Below are 27500 nucleotides of genomic sequence, written 5' to 3'. Positions count from 1 at the left end.
ACAGTCTTCATCCTTCATGACAGTGTCCTTTGCCAAGTTGTACAGAACCCTTTGGCGTTAACTAGAAGGAAATATGTCAAGCATGTCACTTGACCCATAGGGTCTACTCGTAATGTCCGATTTTGGACAAAATACTACGTAACCACGTTACAGTGTACAGATTCTTTTATGGCTGACGAAAGATGGCTTTGTTCAGCTAGGAAATGGAACCACAGGATTCTGAATGAGATCTGAACTGATGGAGACACAGTCAGTCTGTGGTCTGACCCTCTTTTGCATCCTGGAATCAGTTGCCATTTACTGCCACAAAATATTATTTACTTATTTATTTCTATTAATTGTTATTTATATTATTACTTTTATTTATTTATTCATTTATCATTGTTATAATTTTTTCACACCCGACCTAGTTATGGACCAAAAGGTCTCTCTACCGGCATGCTCACTCTTTGTAATATAGAGTGCGCCGCAATGTTAAATAACTTGATCCTCAAAAGGCAGGGGTTTGCAATACACTTTCAGATCACTCCAATAATGAATAAAGTGGTTTAGGATTTGTTAATTACCGATAGCTTTTCATGCCTGTTGGTTCTGCCCTGTGACCCTATCCTTGTCTTACCTCAGGCTTAAACTCGTTGACCTAAAGCAATTTGCCCACTTTAAGGTCAGACGATTCAATCTTGGTCTGAGGACACTTCACCTAAGTTTTTGTGGCAAAAGATTTTTTTTTTTTTTTTTTTAGTTTTTTTTAGTTTTTTTAGTTTTTTTAGTTTTGAGTTTTGTGTTCTTTGCCTGTCGAAATAGACGATTAAATGGGGCCAGGTGAACGAACGTTCTGGGGTTTTCCTCCGTTCGTACTTTCTTCCTCCGAAAGGTCAAGGTAAGCTTTGATTCATCTGTGAGAGTAGGCGGAGTTGGGATCTCTGTACATGTATATTTCTATTTTTACTGATTACTGGTGTATCAAATTTGACTACCCTCGTCTCGCAGGTCGATGAGACTGTGTCGATCGGGAAGCTGCTAAGTGCCCTGCAGGTCGAACGTTCCGAGATCGCCTATTTTATCTTCAGCAACGGAAGTCAATATCAGTGGGTGATACTCTTTTTTTCAATAATATTTATTTAGTAATCTACCTTCACAGTTATTCATCTACTTTTTTCGTGTGTGATCTGCTCTGTAGTGTGTTCGGTAACGACCCTTGCTCCCCCCAAAAACAACAACAACAACAACAACAACTTGTCAAATCAACCGTAACACACTCATACGGTAATCTTGTCGATCTCCTTATTGAGTAGAAAACGGGACAACTCCTTATGTAACCTAGAGGCTCTTTACGTTAACTTGAGGAACCTAAGCTACTCACCCAATTCCTCAGGGTCCCCTTGGAGACCATTTAGCAATTCCATGAGTACGCGGAGGTCTGTGGTTCCTTGAAACTTGATCGACAAATCTATTTCAGACTATTCCCTTAGGTTAAATCAAATCACCTTGCGCTGACCACATCTTGATCATACAGTGAGCCATTTCTTGAAGCTGATCAGAAAAAAAATCACAAGATTTTTGCGAGTGTGGAGCCATGGATTTCTTTTTTCCCTGATGCTACAGTAAAAGATGGGATGAAGAAAGAATTCATATCTCTTATGCATAAATTTGCGTGGAGGGTCGGGTAAGAAGAAACAGGAGTTGGCAGGAGTGGTGTCCGCGTGACTTTACAAAGACAATTTTTTATACATTTCATTCCCTTTAATGCCAGTCGATTTTGTTCGACCAAGAGACAGAATCAGAAGAAAATGGCGTCTTGGTTGATTGAGGTCCATTTTTGATCGAGTTCATTCTTCAGCAGAACAAAATCGTCTGGTACACGATGGGATTATCATACACTATATTTAGGATCTCTTGTGTCTTGTGTTTGAAGTCAGCAATGTTACACGCTTTATTAATCTTATTATGTTTGACGATACACCATTTCATTCAACTCCTAGTAGGATCTCGCCCTCTCTGGACTGAAGGAGTCTGAGTATATTGAAGATTTTTAACTGAAAAAGATGATTATAACCACAAAAAATATATATATAGCATGTCACCATGTTGCACTACCTAGTTTTAGGGAAATACCCACCATAATAAGTAGACAGGGGTCATCATCATTGAAACTCAAGACTATATAATAATGAATTTACTAGCATTTTTGTCTATCTTTTTAGATATCTTTAAAGTTAAAGGTTTATCTTTGCAGTGGTGTTGTATGCTGTCTGATGATCTTGTTCAGCTGAGGAAAAGTCTCTTAAGCCCCGGCTACACAAAGATACAGTATGCTGACGCAAACGAGAATATTGTTTGGTATAAAATATTTACAATTTTGCTTAAAGCAGACAAACACAAAGACTTAGTTGGGTTGACTTTTGCAGAGAAAAGCGGCGAGTCCCTCACCAGAAACAATATTCTCTTTCGTGTCAGCAGACACTATCAGCAGACACTATATGATGCTATATTCTCTTTCGTGTAAGCAGACACTATCAGCAGACACTATATGATGCTATATTCTCTTTCGTGTCAGCAGACACTATCAGCAGACACTATATGATGCTATATTCTCTTTCGTGTCAGCAGACACTATCAGCAGACACTATATGATGCTATATTCTCTTTCGTGTCAGCAGACACTGTATGATGCTCAGTGAGCAAGGATGTATTGCCTGCAGGGAGTGGCTTTGTCTGTACTTAATCTGGCTGTCCCCTGGGGACTTTGTTCTGCTGAAGGAAAACTACTCACCCTCTGCCTTACATCAGGAATTCTTTGAAGGAGACCTTCGCGAGGACAGACCGGTTATTGGAGGAGATCACAATCTGGCCAAATTTCTCCCAAATAACAGACTCGAACCTTTTGAACTCGAAACTCAGGTTTCAAATTCGTCTGGAGGACACAAGGTAATTGGACTTAATCACTTGTTTTTGTACAGTCGCAGTATGTAAATTATTGTCTCCATTTTCCATAAAGATTTGGTCACGAGCGGGAAGTATTGAACTGTACGATCGAAATATTTTGGGGATAGTCGTACTTAGTGCCAGACCAAGCCTTCAATCGTTCTTATTACTAGGAAGACACACATGAATGATAATCGTCTGGGTACAAAGTTTGTAAACGATGTCGCTAGCGTTCGGGAGGTGGGTAGTTGCTTGGTCACAGTTCTGTTGGAACCTTTGCCACATTTAAGGCTGCGTTTCCACCGAGCGAATCTCGTCTGATTCTCATCAACCGTTGTGAGTTCGTTTGGGTAGAAACGACTTCGGTTACACTCTTTCGTTTTTTCAGTCTTCAAATGTCAAATTGGCTTTGCCTGACGTATTGAGAAACCGAATGGCGAAATGAAAGGAGCTAAACCTTTACAAATGTTAGACAGATTGTTGAAATGTTCTTAGGGAAGTCTAGAATGTTGCAAACAAAGTCTTCTTCCAGCTATTCGAATTCACAACATTTGGCGAGAATCGGCCCTGACTCGCTCGGTGGAAACGCAGCCTAAGAGGTTACAGGATCGGAAGAGAGAAATATGTAACGACAATGGTTATTTAAATAATGACAGAAATAGTTAATAATTACCAAGTATGAAAGTGAGGGGGGAATTCGCCCCCTCCCTACATGGATCTATGCCTCATTAGATCACTTATAAAGGTAGATGAGTTAGCTTAGGAAATTGACCTCTTTGTGTGTCTATAGGAACTCAATCAACGATGCTGGCGACACGGTGATAGCCAAGATGCAGTGGTACAACTTTATCAACTTCTACATAATGGAAGCCATTATCCAGCAGATCAAGGACGCCAATAATTCTGGAGTCTGGAAGTGAGTTTTACAACATTATCCATGTATAAATAAGAGACTTATGTATACAGTAGATATTGAAGGCATGTGGGTGAATTTTTGTATGCATGTGTAGTCATTGTTCGTACCTGCCTATATGACCATCATGGTAGGAGATGACTGTAGGCTTACTCTAAGATAAAAGGCACACATATGTGTGGCAGTGTGATGAGTGGCAGGGGATGAAGTAAAAATAAATAGATAAATAAACAAATAAGTTAATACGAAATGAAAAAAATCTTATAAGCTCCGTGGCCTAAATTACATCGTTCCTCGTTCATCTACGGCCTACCTCCCTCCCTCTCTCTCTCTCTCTCTCTCTCTCTCTCTCTCACACACACACACACACACACACACATACACACGCGCTTACGCAAAGTGGAGTATATTGGATTAATTTCAATAGTGCAAGCTTTACTGTTTTCTTGATGATTAACTTCTTTCTCTTTTTCTTTATTATTTGTTTATGTGTTCATAAACACACACACACACAGGCACACGTATAAACACACATACACACGTACACACACAGCGGAGTATATTGGATTAATGTCAATCGTGCAAGTTTTACCGAGCTCTTGGTTATTAATTTCTTTCATTTTTCTTTATTTCTGTGTTCATACGTTCATTCAATTACTAATTCGTTCATTTAATTATTTATTATTTAATTATGATACTTTTATTTTTGCACCCTCTTTCTTTCGTCATTTATGTATTCACTGATTTGCTTAATTGTCTGCTTAGTTATTGATTATCTATCCATAATCATTTCAACATTTTTAATTACAAGAAGTTTTGGTTGTGGTAGTTTCAGGATAATTTAAAAGGTGAGACACTGGGGGAAATAGAGAGCTTCATGTGTTTGGCTTTACATGTGGCAGGGAATGGAGGAGTGAAGATGGAGGCGAATTATAGAGTCCATCAGGAAGAAAGTAAATGCCTGAGTGGAATAGAAAGCGTTGTGAGAAATTTGTATCTGGGGATGAACGAAACAAACTGGGAATGAACGAAACAAAGAGAAGACTGTACCTGGGAGCGATTACACTCACGGCACTCTATGAAGAGACTTGGAATCTAAAGGAGACAAAAAGGAAGAGCCTGAATATGTTAGAGATGGAATGTTTAAGTTTTAGTGAATATTTCTATAAATAGAATAAAACATGTAGAGGTGCGGCCAAGAGCCAGAGTGGACACCGAGGTGGCAGATTGTATTGATCAAGGAATGATGAGATGGATTGTGCACATTGAAAGAATGAGCGAAGGAAGATTAGCAAAAGGGGCACTGGAAGTAGAAATGTATTGAGAGATGTTAGGGGGAAGACCATGAATGGGGTGGATGGACGGGATGAAGGGATCACTGGGCGTAAGAAGAATGTCTGTCGAGCAAGGAAAAGAGAGTGACAAAGATAGAAGTGAATGAAGCGGGGTTGTAGATTAGTGAAGAAGTGATCCAGCCCGAAGTATTGTTTTTCTTGTATGCTACATCAATTTTTCGATTGGTTGAGGGAAGTTGCCACACCATGAAGCTGTGGGGGTAATCCATCACTGGCTGTCCAGCCCTGCACCGGAAGTGCTGTATCTTGCTGCATTGCCGATCGCTTTGGCGGAGAACAGAGAACCTTTCATTCAAGAGGCGCTAAGATGAGAAGGACAATGATAAGGTTTTGGATGGGTATAGAATGAGTGTAGGAGTATATAATACAGTGATTCAGCCACCTCGTTTATGTGAGGCCTTTTGACATTTGTATTCATAGTTATCATACTTTTGTTCCTTCGAATTTGATCTAAAGCCAGAGATATGTTCTTAATTCTTATTAAAGCCTATGCAACGAGAATTCTTCGTAATATCTCATAGAAAGGAATTTCCTCTTTAACTGACCTTCAGCTCGGTTGAATTTCCGAGTAAATTTCCGTGAAGAACGAAAAAAGAAACTGAATCTAATTTGTTTTGAAAAAAAACACCATTATGATAGATTTTTGTGAGCAAGAGTTATAATCGCACGTAAAAGCTGCTATCTCAAATGTTCCTTCAGATAAGAATATAATATACATATAATCAGATCTGTGACCAGAAGGACATTTTGTCAATGATCCTCTCAGCGCCGGTACCTAGGCTTCTTTTTAATTTTTCTTACTGTGAGGTGCAGTCCATTTAAGTCACAACCCAGAGTACATAATACATTTTAACTGCACTTTTCTTAGGATAAATGAAAAACAAAATTATATTCTTTATCTGACGGAAGATGGGGGCGAGAAGGGTGGGGAAGTAACGTTTAGATAAATTTCTTTAGTATGGTATCCACCACTTTCTTGGGTAAACATCGCTTGTCTTTAGCCAAGTAGTCAAATTTGGTCATGTTTGTTTGCGGACAAATGAACCTAGCACAGGTCACCATGTATTGATGTCTTTAGAGAATTTTCATATAAACACGTTCACGATTCCGGCAGCAAAGCGAAGAGCACAGAAGCTTGAGCTGTGTTTCCCTTGCAGTAATGCTGAAAAAAATGAAAATAAGAGAAACGGAAAGTCATGTTTATTTGGCTCCATCTATGAATGAAATATTATACAATAATGATATGTACTGTATTTGTATATAGTACATGTGTTGTTGTGATTATGAATGTAAATGTATTACTTTTTTGTTGTTAATGTATACCTATATATTCATAAACGTACATACACACGTACACATATATAAGCATCCATAAGCATTTTCACTATTATATGTATGTACAGTATATACGTCAGTAGGAAGATGGTAAGGTATTCATACATATAAATACATCATATAACATGTTTACCAGACCATTGCCACAGCGTGGTGCATTAAGCTTTGATATGAATAATGGAATTCCAGCGTCTGACATCCAAGATTTTATTGAATCAAGAGAACTGAAGAATGGGAGTCACTGGGTGAGGTGAAGTTGCGTCAAATGCAATTTCATTCGCTGACTGAAATGGAATAATATTTCTTTGAAAGCAGAGGTTAGTCTTTACTCTTATTGCTTTGTTGCTCTGGGCCGTAGAGGTGTCATTAAAGTGTAGCACTGACTGTATAGATCTTATATAGTCACTGTCCCTAGACATGAAACGTGTGGCATTGTAGTAGAAGGCTTCGGAAAGGTATGAACGGAGGAAATGTCAAGATCTTAGTTCGAGAGGTTCCAAGGACTTCCACTTCTTGGCCGTGGGTGAGCTGGTCCTCGTGCCCTACCACAGATCTCTCTGAGAAGAAACGTGCTGTTGTTTCTATTGTATCAGTGTGATTCACCATGGTCTTAGATCACGCGTTAGACTCGAGATCGACAGCTATTTCTCTCCCGGAAGAGAGCTCAGAGCTCAGAGCCCACGAGAGTTAGATTAACGACTCGCAGCGCAGCGATACTGAAATTATTTCAGCCCTGGGCGGGATTCAAACCAGGACCGCCGTAGTGGCGGCCGCGAACGCTACCAATGCGCCATCGAGTGTGGGACTGTTTCTGTGTCATAGGCTGAAAGTGGTAGGGAGGTGAGCAGTCGCCGGTTGCTATCTGTCCATGTTTGAAAAGTTGTAAGAAATACAGTTGAAGTTGATAGAGATAGATCGTGAGATCCATCAGGAGATCGAGTCTTAGCCTTTGTTGATGGGTCTCGAAAATCGTTAGTTGTGGTTTCCATCTTGCAGAAATACCACAAGAATGTCTCGTCATTATTTTTATCAACGCACCTTGTGTATGTAAACTACGTAGGCCATTGTCTAGCCATACATATATTTTCCTTTGTGTGTGTCTCTCTCTCTATATATATTTATTTCTATTTCTTTCCATCTCCGTTCTCTCTCTATTTCTCTTTCTCGCTCTCTCTCTCTTTCTCTCTTTCGTTCTCTCTCTCTCTCTCTCTCTCTCTCTCTCTCTCTCTCTCTCTCTCTCTCTCTCTCTCTCACACACACACACACACACACACACACACACACACACACACACACACACACACCACACACACACAAACAAACACACAAACACACACACACACCACACACACACACAAAAGCACACACACACATGTAAAGACCTTACATATCATACTTGACAAAAAGCTCTGAGGTCCTTCCCCGGATTATCTGGGACGGAGGCGGGAGGATGGGGTGGGAAGGACAAAGGTGAGTAAACGGAAATGTTGTCTCTGGCTCGGGGAAAGAAGTGGAGCGTGGGACTGGGAAGATAAAGGAAATACGAACAAAAAGTCGTGACTCTCATCTCAAAAGAGAAAAAGACGGAGCGCAAATCCGTCTCTTGTATAGAAAAATGAGAATTAAAACCAAGAACGAATAATTTTGTCATTAGAATTATAAGGTGGTCAAAAGAACATTGGAAACGATTACCAATATAATCACTTTGTGTAAATATAGCTGAATATGCACATTAACCTTGGACCGTAATTTAAGATTATCTAAAGATACACAGGAAAATATACTTTTGAACATTATATATTGATAAATAGAAAACTAAATACACAGTTCTAGGTAAGTGTTGATGTGAGAGAAATAGAAAAAAAAAAGTGAAAGGAAATAAACAAACAAATAAAAAGAATCAAAGACACACACACACACACACACACACACACACACACACACATATATATATATATATATATATATTATATATTCATATATATGCATATAGCTATATCTATATATAAATATAGATATAGGGACGGGGTGCACTTGTCACCCAAAGGATTTCGGTTCCTTGCTGAATCCCTTGAGCGAGAAGTAGGCATCCTGCATTTTTTTTTTTTTTTTTTTTTTCGGGTAGATTACGTGGGAGTCAGGGGGAAGTATCGGAATGTAGTTTAGGCAATAGAAACAGCTCAGAGAGGAACTGTGAAAAGAATCATCCATATAGAGGATCAACTAAAAGTCTACTATAAAAACAGCAGAAGCATAATAAATAGGCTTTATTTGTTGCGAGGTAAAGCAGTCGTAGATAGATTTGATATTATAGCTATTACTGAACTCTGGATCAATATGGCTGATGGACATTTCCTTCCGGAAATTGAGATAGAAGAATATAACTTTTTTCACGAGGACAAGGTTGGTAGGCGTGGAGGAGGAGTAGCACTTGTCGTTAAAAATACAATAAATTGTATTATCAACAATTCGATTAAGAAAGAAGATAGTACGGAATCTATTTGGGTGGAGATTATAGGCAAGAATAAGAAACTTATTATTGGCGTCCTACATACTGCAGACCTCCTAACCTTAGCATTGAGCAGATTGATCCCGATTCATGAAATTTGCAGGGGTTCCCAGTACAAAAAGTTGTGATCATGGGAGATTTTAATTATAGAAACATTGGCTGGGACATTTTAGCAGATCAAAAAGCAAAAAATTTCTTAGATGTGGTGCAGGATAATTTTCTAAAGGAAAATTATTACCGATCCTACGAGGAGAGAGAATACTCTGGACTTACTTTTAACTAATAATAAGCACCTAACGGGAAACGTAAAACTGGGAGATAGTCTAGGCTGTAGCGATCATCAAGAAATAAGATTTGATATTTAGGAAGAATTAAATAGTACGAATAACGTACTAGTACTGGACTTCAGGAGAGCCAATTTTCATGAGACAAGAAAGTATCTAAGACATTTGGTCACTTACGAGACCGACCCAGGGGGTTGTGACGATTTGACGAAGTAAGATACAAGGTCAGCCCGGACGTCATTAGGGCGGTCAGTGGTCGTGTCACGGATGATAACATGCGTACCTCAAGTCAGGTCACTTATAAGCGCGAGGTCAATAACCCGGTCAGTGATTTGGATGAAATGTACAGTAACCTAACATATTTAATTCTAAATGCATACGGAAGAATAGCAATACTCCCAAATGGATGTCGGACAGGCTGAAATATGAGATCGGAATGAAAAGAGGACTTTGCGCAAGAATAATAATAATAATAAAAAAAAAAACAAAAAAAACGGAGAAACAACTTAGATCCAAATATAACGATATGGCTAGACTGGTTAAAAAGAACACGCGCACAGCGAAACGTACCTATGAAATTAAGGTTGTCAAACAAGCTAGATCCAACCCAAAGGGCTTCTTTCATCTCCACAGAACAAAAAATAAGAAACGGATAGGTCTAATTAACAACGACGAAAATGTCATGATAGAATCGGAGGAAAAAATGAGTGAGACGTTATACAAATATTTTCTCTCGGTGTTTAGTAAGGAGAGGTTAGATAAGGCACCTGACTACGATCAGATTTTCAATGGGGGATGAAGAAAATAGACTATCAAATATCAGTATTAGTAAGGTAGAAGTAGTCAAACAGATTGAAAGACTTAAAGGTACAAAATCCCCGGGTCCAGACGAAATATTTCCGAAAGTACTTAAAGAGTGTAAATTTGAAATCTGCGATCAATTAACAGAAATATTTAATAAGTCAGTTGACACTGGTTTTGTGGCTATTGCTTGGGGGCAGGAAAACGTTGCTCCTGTTTTCAAAAAGGGAGAGAAATCGTCTATATGCAACTACAGATTAATCAGTTTGACATCAGTTATAGGTAAAAAGCTTGAATCAAGAATAGTTAAAAGACTCAGAGATCACATCGAGAGACATAATTTGATTCGTGACTCACAGAATGGTTTCTCCAAGGGTAAATCATGTGTGACTAATCTTCAATCTTTCTACACTAACGTATATAAGGCGTCTGATAATAATGATAGTTACGATGTTAGTTATCTTGACTTTAGCAAAGCGTTCGACAAAGTGCCCCACCAGAGACCACTAAACGAAAACAAAGCCCATGGCATAAGAGGAAAAGGTTAGGATGGATTAGAGCTTGGATCATTGACAGAAAACAGCGGGTCATCATAAATAGTGCAAAATCCAAATGAGGGAGTGTTTCCAGTGGAATTCCGCAGAGCTCGGTTTTGGGTCCCTTATTGTTAATTATGTACATAAACGACTCTTGGACAATGGGATTAATAGTGATGTTAGTAAGTTTGCGGACGACACTAAAATAGGACGCCTGATTAGGTCAGGAGATGACGCCGAGATTCTGCAGGATGATCTTAACAAATTGTTCACATGGTCGGTGAAACGGCAAATGAATTAATATCTCAAAGTGCAGCAAGTTAAACGTAGGGCTATACAACCCCGAAATCATATATAACTTAGATAACACGTTTTTAGAGAAAACTGAGTGCGAGAGAGACTTGGGAGTTCTAGTGAGTCTGGACCTTAAAACCAGGAAACAGTGCATTAGCGCCAGGAATAAAAGCTAACAGAGCATTGGGTTTCAATGCTAGGACGGTAGCGAATAGAAGTGCAGAAGTAATTATCAAACTATCTAGCGTTAGTTAGACCTATCCTTGACTATACGGTACAGTTTTGGCCTCCGTCTTATAGAATGACCAAAATGATGCATGGGCTCAGAAATTTACCTTACGAAGAGAGGCTTTGGCACCTTAACTTACACTCTCTAGAGAGACACATAGTGCGGGTTGATCTAATAGAGGTGTTCAAGTGGATCAAAGGCTTTAACAAGATGACACAAGCAAGGTCATCATATTAAGACAACAAGGTAGGACTCGCAGAAATGTTTTTAAATTGGACAAATTTAGAATTAAGAAGGAAATAGGAAATAATTGAATTACTAATAGGGTGGTCAACGAATGGAATAGACTTAGTAACCATGTAGTGAGCGCTGAAACTATCAGTTGTTTTACGAAACAGACAACTTTATGGATGGGGATGACAGGTGGTAATTAACATATAACTGCCTGGTGTAGGCCTTATGGTCTCTTGCAGTCTCCTTCATTCTTATGTTCTTACGGTCTTTATATATATATTTATATACATATATATATATATATACATATATATATATATATATATACATATATATATATATACATATATATACATATATATACACACATACACACACACACACACACACACACACCACACACACTCACACCCACACATATATATATATATATATATATATATATATATATATATGAATGTTTATGATATATAACTGCCTGGTGTAGGCCTTATGGTCTCTTGTAGTCTCCTTCATTATTATGTTCTTACGGTCTTTATATATACATATATATACATACATATATATATACATATATATACATATACTATACATATATACATATATATATATACATACATAAATATATGTTCACTATAAACCCACTATCGGAGAAATGATAACGGAAAATACAGGGAAACTGTATATTTCGATTACTACCTATAGTCCTCTTCAGCAGAAGAGGACTACAGATAGTAGTCGAAATATACAGTTTCTCTGTACTTCCGTTATTATTTCTCCGATAGTGGGTTTATAGTGAACATTAACAAATGTGTTATAACATACCAATTTCTAATATATGCATATATATATATATATATATATATACTTTATATATATATATATATATATATGTATATATATATATATATATGTATATATATATATATATATATATTTATATATATATACACATATATATATGCATATATAATTTTTTCTAGGCTCCTGGTTGCCTATAAGGACATGATTCGTGCTGTTGAATACTTTGGGATCTCTCTCGTCGAGGGTCTCAACTTCTTCGGGAGTGGCAATCTGACGCCAAGGGCTCTTGCCAACTACATCACCTACGACTCTCTGGGGTGGAAGTCTCTGAACCAGACAAAAGACTTCGTCTCGGTGATTAAGTCTCGAGTGGAAAATATGGCGGAAAAATACACGGAATTTGGCAACATATCAGAATGGTAAGTTCTGTTGTTGTTGTTGTTTTTTTTTTTAATCTATATTATCTTACCTGTTTTTTGTTTTGTTTTTGTTTTGTTTTTTTCCTATAAAGAAAATATTATTCCCTATCGACACACCATCAAAGTCGTGTCCGACTTGCAGATTATACTTCTTGTGTGTTGTAGACTTTATACTTTTTCTGTTTTTCATGGAATAATATATGGTTTACTTTGTAAGTCATATAGATGAATACAACTGAGACAATCCTAAGGACTTTCCTGTTCATTTGAATTAATTTAATCAATAAAAGATCCATGACCGAATTCAACTGGATCTACTATGGAGAGTTTCAGATATTTTGACTACAATTTGTGGTGCAGGTAACGGAAACACACACACACACACACACACACACACACACACACACACACACACACACACATACATACATGCACACGCACACACACACAAACACATACATACACACACACACACAAACACATACACAAACACAAACACACACACACATATACACGCAAAACGCACATAGATACACGCACGTACTTAGGCACATCGACAATCATGGTATATATGATATTCATGAGGTATTATGACAGTTTATAAGTAGATAAACACAGACGGAAGTGGGTCGCGTTTACTGGTGGGAAAGTAGTCGGAAGAGAAATAATAATGTAGTGGTGCTCAAAAGGAGGATTGAAATGATTTTGGGCAAAATTATGTTCAGAGAAGGATGTAGATTATCTAATCATTATCTGGAAGAAAAATTGAGAGTAGAGATTATTTGGAGAAAGAAGAAAAGGGGGAAGGCAGAGAAATGATAAAGACAAGCGAATTAAATGAGAGAAAAAAATAACGAATACCAAGAAAAAATGAGAGAGGTATGAGATGTATCAAAAAATAAAGTAGAAACAGGAATGCAGAAAGAATGGGTATGTTCAGAGGAAGGAGGGAGTGCTATAGTGCTTAAAGACGGATTTAGGAACGAAGATGATGTTAGGGAACAGGAGAGATAGAGAATGGTGGGAAGAAGAGATAAGAGTGGGCGTAGCAGATAAGAAACGAACAAATAAGGAACAGAGGCAAGGAAGAAATAAAGGACCATATAAGGAGAATAAAGTTAAAAAAAAAGGTGGAGACAAAATGCAAGGTGAGAAAGCCAAGAAAAAAGGGGATGCAAGTTGGGGTTGGTGCGAATTTTGAGAAGAATACAGTGGTCTTCTGGAAGTAATGGAAAAGATTGAGGGGAAAGAAGTTGGGTAGGAAGGAGGGGTAAAGAGTGCAGATGGACAGATATTAGCGGAGTTGAAGGCGGTGAGTGGAAGATAGGTAAAATAATTCAAGGAGTTATTGGATGTAGACGAGGGAAAGGGAAGATGACTGATTGGAGAGGAGAATAACAAGGGCATAGCAAAAAGTTTACAAATTGCATTGGAAGAGATGAAATGTGGAAAGGCATTTGGGTTAGATGACTGTTATGTGTAAGGGAGACGTAGTTATAGTGGAATGGCTGGTGAGGTTGTTTGATATGTACCTAAAGGAAGGAAATTGTACCGGTGGATTGGGGAGTGCATGGATAGATTCACTATTCAGGGAGAAAAGGGACAAGTATATATGTGATAATTGTAGAGGGATTAGTCTGTTAAATGTAGTTAGTGAAGTCTATGAAAGGTTGTTAACTGAGAGGGTTAGGAATATAGGGAATAATTGGAGAAAGGCTTTGTGAGTATAGGCGAAGAAGATGCATAAATCAAGTTGATGCACTAAGACTGTTATGGGAGTTTTTACAAAGAGCAAAGATGTATTTTGGCACTTTCATGGGCTCGGAGAAGACATATGGCAGGGCTTACAGAGTTGATGTGAAGTGAATTGTTTGAGGTGAAGGTGAAGGCTGTGTCAGGGTGGAGTAATGTTGCCATTGTTGTTCAACTTGTATATGGATGGGATGGTGAGGTGAGGGAGGTAAACACAAGAGAGTTAGGCTGCGTTTCCACCGAGCGGGTCCAGGCCGATTATCGCCAAATGTTGTTAATTTGAATGGCTAGAAGGAGACTTTGCTTGCAGCATTCTAGACTTCCCTAAGAACACTTCAACAATCTGTCTGACATTCGTAAAGGTTTAGCTCTTTTCATTTCGCCATTCAGTTTCTCAGTGTATGACGCGAAGGCAATTTGACTTCTGAAAATTTAAAAAAAAAAAAAAAAAAAACCGAAAGATTGCAACCGACGTCGTTTCTGCTTGAACGAACTAACGACGGCTGAGGGGAATCAGCCGAGACTCACTCGGTGGAAACGCAAGAGTGTTAGGCAGCTCTTTGGAGTTGATGAGTGAGAGTGGAGGAAAGTGGGTGGATGACATCGTATTTGTGGCAAAATCTCATAATAGACTGAAGCATTATTTGGGGGGGGGGGAGTTTGGGAGAGTGTGTGAGAGGAGAAAACTTAAAGTAAAAAGTGCACCAGAGAAAAGTGAATAGAGAGACAGTAGTAGTTTTCTCTTTAGATCTCATGTTATAGGTGAAACAACAGGACAATGCATGAAGAACGCTTTGCTGCCCTTGGTACTTTTTGAGCGAGCCCAAGATACATAACAGGTTTTGTTTATTGCTTAGGTGACATAAATAAAGCAATATGTATTGCTAAGAAACTCAATTTGTAATGAGATGAAAAATCAAAGCTACAGTTTCCTAAAATGGGAGTTAGATTTCATTTCTGTTTTACACTACTTCTAAAGACACTTTTTTCTCCCCAGTTCCTTTGTGCTCATCATTCCACCTAATACTAACCTAATACTTCTGATTCTTTCCAACCTGGCGAGGAAGGCGTCAACTCATTTTGGATAACATAGAGCAAAGATCCAACTTTAATATTGCCGATGATTACTACAACGTGATGGAGCGCTTCCTGAATGAGCTTCGAACATTGCAGTGGCTTCTTCTTGACATGATCAGGTAAGGCGATTCCCCGGCGTCATTCTGGGAATAAAAGTCTGACCTTTAGGCTAAGGATTGTATATCCAATGTTCCAAATAGTGTAGGTCTTGGAATGTGATTTTCTCGAACTGGCATCTTTAACAATTTTGTTAGTTTTCACCGTATGGGTCCAGTTGAAGTAGAATACAAGCAAAGACAGTAGATGCGACTGACTCAGAGAACTGGTCTTCAAAAAGTGTTCATACTGACTTCACAAGTAACAAAACAGACAATAAACTAATATAGTTTCTGGTGATACAGTATATATCTGAGAGAAGGGAAAATTATAACACATAGGATCCTATTTCTGAGCTAGTTTCTAGTACATATGGGGGTCTGCGGGAGGGGGTTTACATTTACCTTGCAGAGGATATATTAGAGCTATTTCAGTCACTCATGCCCCTCCCTAATCTCATATGGCGTAGATTATGATTAGTGATGGTGAATTATTGTCACCAATTATGGTGGATCTTTGAATGACATCATCAGTGAGAGGGTGGGGCATAAGTGACTAGTTCAACTGATTCCGCTGTACAAGTTAGCGATGACGCAGACTTAGCGTGGTGGACCTCCTTCAGACAGAGTATGGAGGAGGAGCTCGGCCGGGCTGAGGGTGACGCCACTCTAGGAATTATTCTTCTTATCATCGTCCTCACCATAACTCCCATCATCGTTATTTTTATTCGCCAAGCCAGCAATTCTACTCAGGTGGGTGAATTTCTGGAGGAAAGTAGTGGTAACTTCATAATAGGAGACTTAAAAAGAAAATGACAAATCCTTTTCTTCGTAGGTGCATTCTGTTGAAGGTGTCAGGCATATACATGCAGTAAAATAGAGCTAAAACACGAACACACACGAAAAATATATATTCATACATATACATGTCTTGGAGAGGAGAAAATAGAACCCAAAAAGAAGACACGACAAAAAAATAGTGGACCTGGAAGATATTAAATATCTTTCTTCCGTTTCTTAGGTAAAATTAAAGGTATGAATTTCGGGATTTATGAACGATATGTACACACACACACACACACTTGCACCCTCACAGATATATGTACATATGTAGATATAAATGAATAGATATATACATATACGAATAATCATATGCGGCCGTCGCTAAGCTTCGATCCCGGGTCCTTAAGAGCACGATTCCCGTCTACTACCATATTGCCACGCAAAGTATCAAGAAGAGCCGTAACCAGATATAAACTTATATCCTGGATCGGAAGCGAGTGAAATCTACAGTCAGATATTTCCCGTTCTACACAGCTCCTAATGACATCAGGTAATCAGAGTAGCATTTGAACAAGGGTTTTATTCGATTCGACGTAGTAAATGTTTGGAACAAATTACTAGTTGCAGAGTGGCTGATTTTTTTAATTTTTTTTATTTCACTGCAACTCATTTGTTTCATAATATATGCATATACAGTATATATACATATTCCTACTGTTGGGTGTCGTTTAAGACTCAACATAGGTAATGGTGAACGAAAAATCTTAAGAGTTCCTGGTCACTGTTTATTGGATCTGCGTACACACCGCTCACTTGGAACAACCCACTAACTACTGACGCGTCCTGCGCATCTCTTTCACTGGGCATAATCCTACGGTTACCATTTGCTCAATTTGTTTAATTTATTCCCTTTCACACAGAAAACAACGGACACTCAAAATAATACGAAATATGTATAAATTACAAGGATAATCTATTTTACATTTATTCCACTTTTACATTATAATAATTGAAATGATAATTAGATAAGTAAACAGGCATGCTAATTTACGATTTCTTTCTGGAACTTTCGAGAATGATTTGACACACGTACTAACACACACAAACACTTCCAATTACGCATCACTTGCATTTCCTATATGTATACAAAATGCGATTTCTATATACAATACTATACACACACACACACACACACACACACACACACACACACACACACACACACACGCCGTCAGTATGACGGTACCCCATATATCTATGGGGAATTTCCCTGTTCACCATCAGGGACGTGCCAGTTAGCAGTGGGTCCTGCGACTGTGTATGCGAGTTGATCTTTGTCTGATCTTTCTTACAAAAACTGTTCGATATGGGTGACCCTGCAGAGATTTTCTCTTTATCGACATAGTTTTCGTAATCATCAAGATTCTCAAGCCTATCCACCACGTCAAGGTGTCAACTCGCGAATAGGATATATATATATATATATATATATATATATATATATATATATATATATATATATATATATATATATATATATATACAGTATATACACAAGTTTCATTAGACACGCGTGATTCACAAATATGCATAATACAACAGGGAAAGAATACCACGGAGTTAAACCCACTAGTAGGAAAAATTGCTGAATGGGTCCCAGTGAACAGATTTACATATATCAACCACAATTCACTTTAATTCTAAGCCGTCAATATCGAGAAGCTCGAGTAGGCATACATGCAGAAATTGAAACATGGTACAGCTGGGATCCATTCAGTGTTATATAAATACTTTCCCGCGTTGTATACTTACCAATTGTACTATAATGGTGGAGATGGGTTGAACGGAAAATTTCGGGTACGTTTATGTAACTCGAGCATACAAAAATATAAAAAAGTTGCGCTCAACTTATATCTCTCTTGATGGCGCAATCGGTTAAGTCACTATCACTTGTCACGTGCTAGCGGAGGCTCGAGTCCTTAGCTGTACGTTTCAATTTCTGCATTATGTTGATGGCTTAGAATTAAAGTGAATTGTGTTTGGTAAATGTAAATCTGTTCACTGGGACCCGTTCGGTGTTGTTCAAATACTTTCCCATGTTGTATACTTACTAATTGTACTATCATGGCGGAGATGGGTTGAACGCAAAATTTCGTGTGCACGCTAGACATCTAAAGGATTGAATATTCCCTTCAATCATCATACAACACGTGCCACATGCCCATATAGCAGGTGTTGACCTTCACGAATTATGCTGGTGACTGGCCTAAACTGAGTCTCACAGTATAATCTCTGGTTTGATACGAAGTCATTCGAGCGATACCCAATGATTCTCCGAAAGCATTTAGTACCAAAGACATCGAGACGCCTCTTCAAATCAACATTCAGTGTCCATGTGTCTCACAGCCGTATAGCAAGGCAGAGAGAACAAGTGACGAAGATTTGAATCTTAGTCCTCCTGTATAGATAACGACAACGCCATATACTCAGTATGAGAAAGTCCATAACACCACCATGGGCAATGCCAATCCTTCGAAGTACTTCCTGACATGACCCACCATTGTTATGCACTACACTATTAAGGTATGTAAAGCTTTCAAAGACCTCATCGTCCTCGCCAACTGCATGGACAGACTGAACTGTGTCATTCAGTGAGCCCCCAAACTCCTGAACCTTGGTATTGGTCCAGGAGACATCAAATCCAAGTGGTCCCGCCTCCCTGTGCAGTGACTCGAGGGCTTACAACGATTACGCAAAAAGACAGCAGCATGAGCAAACACAAAGTCAGCGACCTTGGTGTTGCCAATAGATGATCCACAACGACACTGATCGACAACTCTGTCCAGTGAGTCCATGCAGGTGCTGAAAAGTATTGGGGCAAGTACACAACCTTGCCTCACTCCTGAATTAACAAAAAAAAAAAAAAAAAAGCTAGACACGCCTCCTCTATAACTTACAACACTCTCTGTCCCAGAATCCACAGAATACCCCAGAGCACTCCATGATACACCGAATCAAACGCCCTCTTGAGATCAAAATAAGCTGCAAGAAACCTCTGTTGAAACTCACGTCGGAACTCCACAAGAATACGAAGAGATAGGATATGTCTAGTTGTTAACTTACGTGGCGTGAACCAAGACTATTCAGGCCTCTGTATCTTGAGTAGCTGTGAACGAACCCGTGTCAAAATATATATGGCAAGCACCTTCCCTGGAGCACTAGGGTATTTGTTGTAGTCCTGCCGTTCCCCTTTCCCCTTCCAGATAGGGACAACGAGACCCTTTTTCCAGTCAGAGGGAATGGTACCAGACTGCCAGACAGCAGACAGTACCGCATGCAACCCGCAAATCATGGCCTCACCTCCAGCCTTTTAGCAATTCCGCACTAATGTTGCAGATGCCAGCTGCCTTTCCACCCTTCACCTTACAAACAGCTTCTTTGACCTGAGCCATGGAGCAAGTGTGTTACTGACTAGACGTCACGAGATGGGAAGCGTGGGACAGGGAGACCAATACAGGGGGCGGAGAAATTTGAACGAGTGACGCGCCAGATGGCGTAGTCGTGTCATGTCATGGTCTGGGCCAGACCTATGATCAGCAGTGGATTCAAAATGGCTGATTAATACACACGCACACACACACACACATACGGACACATACACACACACACACACACACACACACACATACACACACACACACACACACACACACACACACACACACACACACACACACACACACACACACACACATTGATTAAGGATAGAAAGGCTTTAAGAGGACATGACTAAAAATTAAGGAAGACTAACAGTTTTCCATAAAGATGCATAGATACATGAAATAGTTTAGAAAGTGTTATAGCTCAAATTGGAACAATAAATAAAATAAAATATATGTATAATAATTAGAAAAAAGAATAGAAACTAAGTTGTGACTATAAATGAATTTAAGGCTAGTTATGAAAAAAATGGAGAGTAGAAGGCACCCATCGACAATTACTTCTTTCTTGTGTACATACATATTCCAAAGGCTTTTTCCCCCCTTACAAGAGAGTTAAACAAATTAGGTAAACACACACACACACACACACACACACACACGCACACACACACACACACAAACACACACACACACACACACAAACACATACAATTATACAGTACATGTATTCATATATCAATCAATCAATCAAGTCAGCCTTCCTGAGTCCACTGCTGAACAAAGGCCTCCTTCAGAGCATTTCATTATTTACACGACCGTGCCAACCTCTGCCACGTCACTCCTGCAAGTTTTCCAATCTCATCTCTCCACCTTCTGTCTGGTCTCCCTCTTACACGCTTCTCATCTCGCGGTGTCCACTCAGTAACACACTTGCTCAATCGCTCATCAGTCGTTCGAACTAGCTTACCTGCCCAATTCTACTTCCTCTCTTTTACTGCTTCCACAATATCTTTTACTCTTGTCTGCTCTCTCACCCAACTTGCTCTCTTTCGGTCTCTCAGCGTTATTCCCATCATTGTTCTCTCCATTCTCCTCTGTGCAGTCCTTAGCTTTGTTTCCATCGCCTTCGTCACTTTCCAAGTCTCACACCTGTAGATTATTGCTGGCAGAATGCATTGATTGTAAACTTTACGTTTCAAACATAAAGATAGAGAGCCTCTCAGGATTTTATTATACTTACCAAACACTTTCCAACCAATTGTAATACGTCTTTTTATTTTATTATCATGATCTTTTGTCATTTTCACCATCTGGCCTAAATAATTATACTCTTCAACTTCTTCAAGAGTCTCACCATCAATAATATTCTTACTTTGAACTTTCGAGTTGAACATTACTTTGATTTTACTCTTATTCATTTTAAACCTACTTTGAGACTTTCTTTGTTTAGATCACTCAGCATATCTTGCAAGTCTTCTACTCTTTCTGAAATAAGTATAATGTCATTCGCAAAACTTTGGTGGTTCAAGTATTCGCCATTAATCTTCAAACCTTTCTCTTCCCAACTCAACCTTCTGAAAATCTCTTCCAAGCAAGCTGTAAATAATTTGGGTGAAATTGTATCGCCTTGCCGTACACCTTTCTCGATCTTGATATTTTCTCTATCTTTATGTAGTCGAATTACAGCGGTACCTTTCGCATAAATCTTCTCTAAAACCCTTACGATCTGTTCATTTCTACCCTGCTTGCGTAGCGATTTTAATATTGCTGTTCGTTTTACCGATTCAAAGGCCTCCTCGTAATCTACAAAAGCTAAACAAAAAGGTATATTGTATTCTGTTGTTTTCTCGATTAGTTTGTTCATCGCCTGCAAATGATCTGGAGTCGAATAACCGCTCCTAAAGCCTGCCTGTTCTCTCGGTTGGTTTCCATCTAAAACTTAACTTAGTCTATTTGTAAGGATCTTGGAGAATACTTTATATACATTTGATAGTAAGCTAATCGGTCGATAGTTACTAAGGTCTTTCTGATCTTTTTTATCTAGCAAAATTACTATTGCATTGCACCACGATTCAAGAACGCTTTCTTGACGTAAGGACTGGGTGTACAACTGAGTTAACGTAATTTAAACTTCTTTCTCTGCGTCTTTCAAGAGATCTATCGATATATCATCTTCCTCAGGTGCTTTTCCTCTTTTTCGTATTTTTTTTTAGAACAAATTCTACTTGTTTGTAATTTCTGGTACACTACTAACGTCTACAGATGGATTTGCTGACTCAACTACGGTCTTCGATGAGTAAAGCCCTTAGTAAAATTTTACTCACCATTCTGTCTCTGCATTTAATGATCTCTCCGTTTCTATCTTTTGAACATATCATTTGCTGTCTTCCTAAAGCTTATCTGCGCTCGGTCCCTTTAATACTTTTACTTTTCCGAATAGTTTCCTCTATTTCATCCATGTTTCTCTTTCTTTTCTCTAATCTCTGCCTTTTGTTGATAAGCTTGTTTAGTTCTACTCTTTCTATATCGTCTCTCCTGCTTTTAATCTGCATAGTCCTCCTTCTTTTAATTAGGTCATTTGTAGATTTGGAGTATTTGTTTTCTCTAGTATTTTTTGTACTTTCTCTGCCGATTCCTTAATGATATTCACTAAATTGTATGTATATTATATATGTATATATATATATATATATATATATATATATATATATATATATATATATATATTCGTCTTGATAGTTTGAATAAATGACTATCTCTCAGCTTTGAACCCAAGACTGCATTTACGAAGGCGGGACAATACAACTTTGCTAAGGCGGATGTCCAAATGAAGTTAGTTGGAGCTATCCCTTAGCTTCCCGATATCACTGTGAAGAGCTGTATGTAAAATCACCACAGGGGGAAAGGAAAATTGAGCCGAGTAAATATTGGTGTATGATATCCTATGAGACGAGTGTTGTGAGTATATACGGAAGAATTCAAGGTCAAAATGACTTGACTAAAAGTACCAGAGGCAAATTAGGTGCAATCATTTTACCATACATCGTTCATCGGTCCTATATTCACTTATTGCATAACTTTAGTACAGTGGTGCAACGTATTTTGTTGTTGTCAAACGATAGGTGGTGTTATACAACTGGTGAACGGACTCTAGTAAAAACAGGATCTCGATTGGTCAGGACCTGTAGGGGGAAACTCTCAGATGAAGGAAGCTGTTTGGTGTTGTGTTTCGCAGTGCAACACGACCATGAGTAGCCTGTACATTTCTGTACACACAAAGGCCTTAATCCCCTCAATAGATGGGGTACGATCGAGTCAAACCTTCTTTTTGCCCCGACTTCACGGGGAAAAGATAAAAGAAATGGAGTTACAAAGACACCTTGTTCTGTATCGTTTAGCCAGTGTCCTTGTCTCTTCGCTATATGGTGTCAAATAATAGTACCCAGGAGAAATCCTCTTAATCCGTACATATCCGTGACTCTCTATTGTTTTTTCCATCCACTTAGTTATATGCCTTTTCATAATCGATAGACATACATGATACACACACGCGCACACATACACACACAAAAACACACACACACACGCACGCATTCACGCGTACACGGACGTATGTATATTATATTACTGAAGCAAGGTCGAATGGAGTTACGAGTCGAACGTCAGTGTTTTCAGACCCAAGGTAAAACAAATACTATAAGGTAAGTTAGCGGGAGGGGGGGGGGGTGAGGGAGAGCCAGTAGATGATAACGTCAACGGAAATATCGAGACCAGGGTTCCGCGGGTCGAGAGCTGTCAGTCACTCACACACCAGTGTGTGGAGCGAAGCTCCATCTTCTGATCAAAGGGGGTAGTTAAGGCAGACAAATAACATATAAAAATCCCAACAGTTTGTATAGTGCAGAAGCGCAATCCCGTTAGACTGAAAGGTGATAGAAATATACATTTCTTTTCACCACCCAAAGATAAAGAACTTAGAAAGAAATGGATTGAATTATGTGGCACACACAATACTCAGTCATCTGGATATGTATGCAGCCGTAATTTTGAAAGTAACTATTTATTAGCAACATTTCCTGAAATTTTCATTCAATTACAAATAAACAGATTAAAGAATCCGGTTAAAACATAACTGAGCTTGGTGAAGATAAAGGTCTATATATAAAATCCACGCTTGAGGAGATATGGAAACCGACGAAAATCCAAAACAAATAAAAACAATATGACGCTTTTATGTGTAATTACTACTGGGTTTATATTCAGCTAGTTGATGTGTATCAACAGTATAATATCTTCCTCATCTACCTGATCAACATATAAATTGATAACCCGTCATATTAAATCCACCTAATGTGAAAGCATGGAAATTTTTTTTATAACTTTTCTGGCGGTCATATCTCAGATACTGATAATTTGAGGATAAGAAAGTGATACTGAGTAATTTCAGTATTATGTGAACATCCTAGTGTAATTTTAGAATTTACCATACATACAGATGGTATTCTTTAAAGTTTACATTTTCTTCTACCTCTCACTCTCTCCCCCTCTGGATTTCCTATGACGTCACGGTGGAGGTGCGCGGAGGGGGGGGGGTGCTCAACGTACCTTATAGTATTCGTTTTACCTTGGTCAGACCTCGACAAAATTTGGTCTCTGGGCGAAAAAAAAATTCTCGCGTAATGATGAAAACAAATCTTTATTATAGCTTTACTGTTTTTCTTATCTTAAATGAAATATATTCATGACTTAACTTATTTTATGCTAAAATGAATTTGATCGATAATGAGCCTTCTAAGAGCATAAGGTGAAAGCATCGTACTAATATCTTTCAGACGAAATATCAAAGAAATTGTGATTTCAACTGAGTCCAAGTGGGTTGTAAGCATAGTCATCTTGTCGTTGGTGGTTCTCATCTCTCCAAGCATCCTGGTCGTGATCGCCATGGTGCAGAAAACTATGCAGGTGAGATACTAAAAGACAAAAAACAAATGACGAGATAGCACTGTGACTTCACCGACACTATACTATTTCCATTATCTCGTGACCCACAAGGTGCTGTCTGCCGTGTTGTCACGTACTGAATCAAAACATTCAGCATATACCGGAAGCTGTCCAATACCCCGAGTATGTTAACATGGAATATTCTAAATGCATTTTTTTTTATTAAATGGTAGGTGATAAGAGTAATTGTTATATATGTAAAGAAAAGAAGAGACTTGTTAAGCGATGTGGCATCTCAGGTCAGGCGACGTTGCCCCAGCAGCAACTTTCCCTTTTCTTGTCCAAGCCTTGTATTCTGGTAATTAACATATAGAAGCTGAGTGCAGGTCTTCGGGCCTCTTGCAGTCTCTTTAATCATATCGGTCATACATGCAAATATAAAGAAAACGGTGTCTCCCCGTTTTGTTTGGATGGTTTAGATGTGGCAGCACTGCTGGTTTTGCCGGCCACATCCTATGGGTCACCTGATAATGGAAGAAGTATAACGTCCAACTGAATGCGCGTGTTTGTGTAGCCGAGCATTTGTGCGCAAACAAGTACACACACATACACATAAACATACACACGCACACACACACACACACACACCACACACACACACACACACACATACACACACAAACTCACGCACAAACAAACACACACACATGGAGCAAACAGGGAGAGACGGTCGCACCATCGAGACACTGATTTTTACATTTCTGTTATCGTGAGGACAGTCTTACTGACTGGGTACATAGGAAGGGAGCTGTTGAGTTCAAGGTTTAGAGTTTTTAATTGATGATTTCAGGTTGTGTGAAGAGGATGAGAAAGAAAAAGATCAGTGATGATTTCCTCATTTTTCTCAAAGCAAATTGAGTTCGCAGAGCAAAACGTTTGTTTACATTGTGTTTACTAAGAGTGCCATTAAAAAAAACAGGGGTTACGCCTCAGAGATTAGTAGTTTTCTCAAACTATTTGGTAATAGCTGGGAGAAGTACAGTGTTTAAGTTTATACTATTCTTAAATCTCTTTAATAGGCGAAATCGTCGATCGGATTTGACAATCTCGATTCATTTGTCTCCCTACATTTCTAGCCATTTTTCACCTTATTCTAAGAGGTTAATCTGTGAGCATATGATAATGACTACAAGGTGTGTGAAGAGGGAAAGATAGGCAAATGAGGAGGTAATTCTGTGCTTCTAAAAACCCAAAAAGTGCGCAGAAGCAAAAGAGCTCGGTAGCAAGGCGAATTTATCTATTGAGATCTGAATGACGTAATATCGTCTCTAAGGACGGATTTGTGAATTAGAGAGCAAGATTAATAAAATTATATAAATAAGTATTCCTTGGAGAGCATGGAGAGCATAAATTGTTCAGCTTTAAAAGAGATAACAACACTGTGATGGAAAAGAAAGATCAGCCAGAATGAGGTTATATGCGAAAAAAAAAAAATGGTGGATTGTTGAAGGACAACGAAAGTTGGTCTTCTAATCAACAGAAGGAGGCAGTTCACTTTGGAGATATTTTGGAGCAAAAAAAAAAAAAAAAGAGAGAGAGAGAGAAAATGTAATGTCTTAAGAAGCAATTCTTGTTAGATATGTGGTGGACAGATCAATTTGCCATTGTTACTGGTTAGGCAGATGATCACATAACTTTCTGGAGGGAGCAATGGATCGTGAGTTGCAGAATGTTAGAGAATCAACTTACTTGATTATGGGAACCAACCGGAAAAAACCTGATCAATCTGAAGATGTGTTGAAGTTGAGGTGGTACCGGAGGAATGATTTACAACAAACTTAATTAAAAATCTACTTTAATTCACGAACAGCTGCAAACGAAATAATCATCAGGTTTTGAAAAGTTAGCAGGTGATGACAAGTTTAGGGATTTTTGGGTCTGGAAAAACGTTACTGAAGATCAGCAGGCAAAGATAAAGGAATCTGTATAGTATACTGCCAAAGACAGGAGCGAGATGTGTACAGAAGAATTTTTTTCTGATGATTCATATATTAGATTGAGAAAATAGTATCGAAAAAGTGGGCGCGATAAGGCAGGAGAAAATTAAAGGTAACTTATAGGAATGCAGATAATTTATTTTGTTCAAGTTAAAAATAAGTGATTATTTGAGGATTTTCGAACTGATAATTTTGTTCATAGTAGAGACTAAGATTCCAATTGATATTCATTCACAGACAGGAAATGATGAATACACTTTGAGGCGAGACAGAAATCATAGGATGACAAGACTGAAACATTTCACCTGAATATTAGAATCAGAGGGACAAGGGTTGAAATGAGTCTGATTACCAGGGAATATTAACACAACTTTCCTCCTAAAAGTACAATTGAACAAAATGGCAATATAGTCCTCATGGGAGACTTTAATTGTAAAGAGGTGGATTGGAAGGAATTGAAAGCATGTGGTAATGAAGATTCCTGGGGAAATACATAAGTATTGCAATGAAAATCACAATGTTTTGATGATTAATGACCCGAGTAGATGATCCTCCGAGGTTGGACTTGCTACTTACCAAGGAACCAGACATTATTGGCTTCCTGAAATATTTTTGCCCAATAGGAAAAATAACAACGCATCATTTGATTTCCAGTTAGAAGATGGGGTACTAGAGTCAAATAATGAGTTGTACTGGCAGGGTAGATTCAATTTTGGAAAGAGAAATTTGTCGGGTTTTAGGAATTCATGGATGCTGCCGTCAGTGAGATGGAAG

The 27500-nt window shown here is 38.5% G+C and overlaps 1 protein-coding gene across 1 annotated transcript in view; it reads left to right on the top strand.

The window, feature by feature from the left end:
- The window catches only part of LOC143029595 (uncharacterized), a 55566-nt gene that overhangs the window by 7165 nt on the left and 20901 nt on the right, over positions 1-27500 (top strand). Inside the window, exons 2-7 of the mRNA XM_076192299.1 lie at positions 991-1088; positions 2761-2928; positions 3716-3841; positions 12399-12638; positions 15458-15586; positions 24621-24750. Coding sequence (XP_076048414.1) covers positions 991-1088; positions 2761-2928; positions 3716-3841; positions 12399-12638; positions 15458-15586; positions 24621-24750 — 891 coding nt within the window. The remainder of the gene's footprint in view (positions 1-990; positions 1089-2760; positions 2929-3715; positions 3842-12398; positions 12639-15457; positions 15587-24620; positions 24751-27500) is intronic.

This window comes from Oratosquilla oratoria, chromosome 11 (genome assembly GCF_046742065.1).
Source record: "Oratosquilla oratoria isolate Oo_2021 chromosome 11, ASM4674206v1, whole genome shotgun sequence".
NCBI classification, from domain to species: Eukaryota; Metazoa; Arthropoda; class Malacostraca; order Stomatopoda; family Squillidae; genus Oratosquilla; species Oratosquilla oratoria.
Note: the sequence above shows the minus strand (reverse complement) of the source record. Positions and strands in the feature narration are given on the sequence as shown.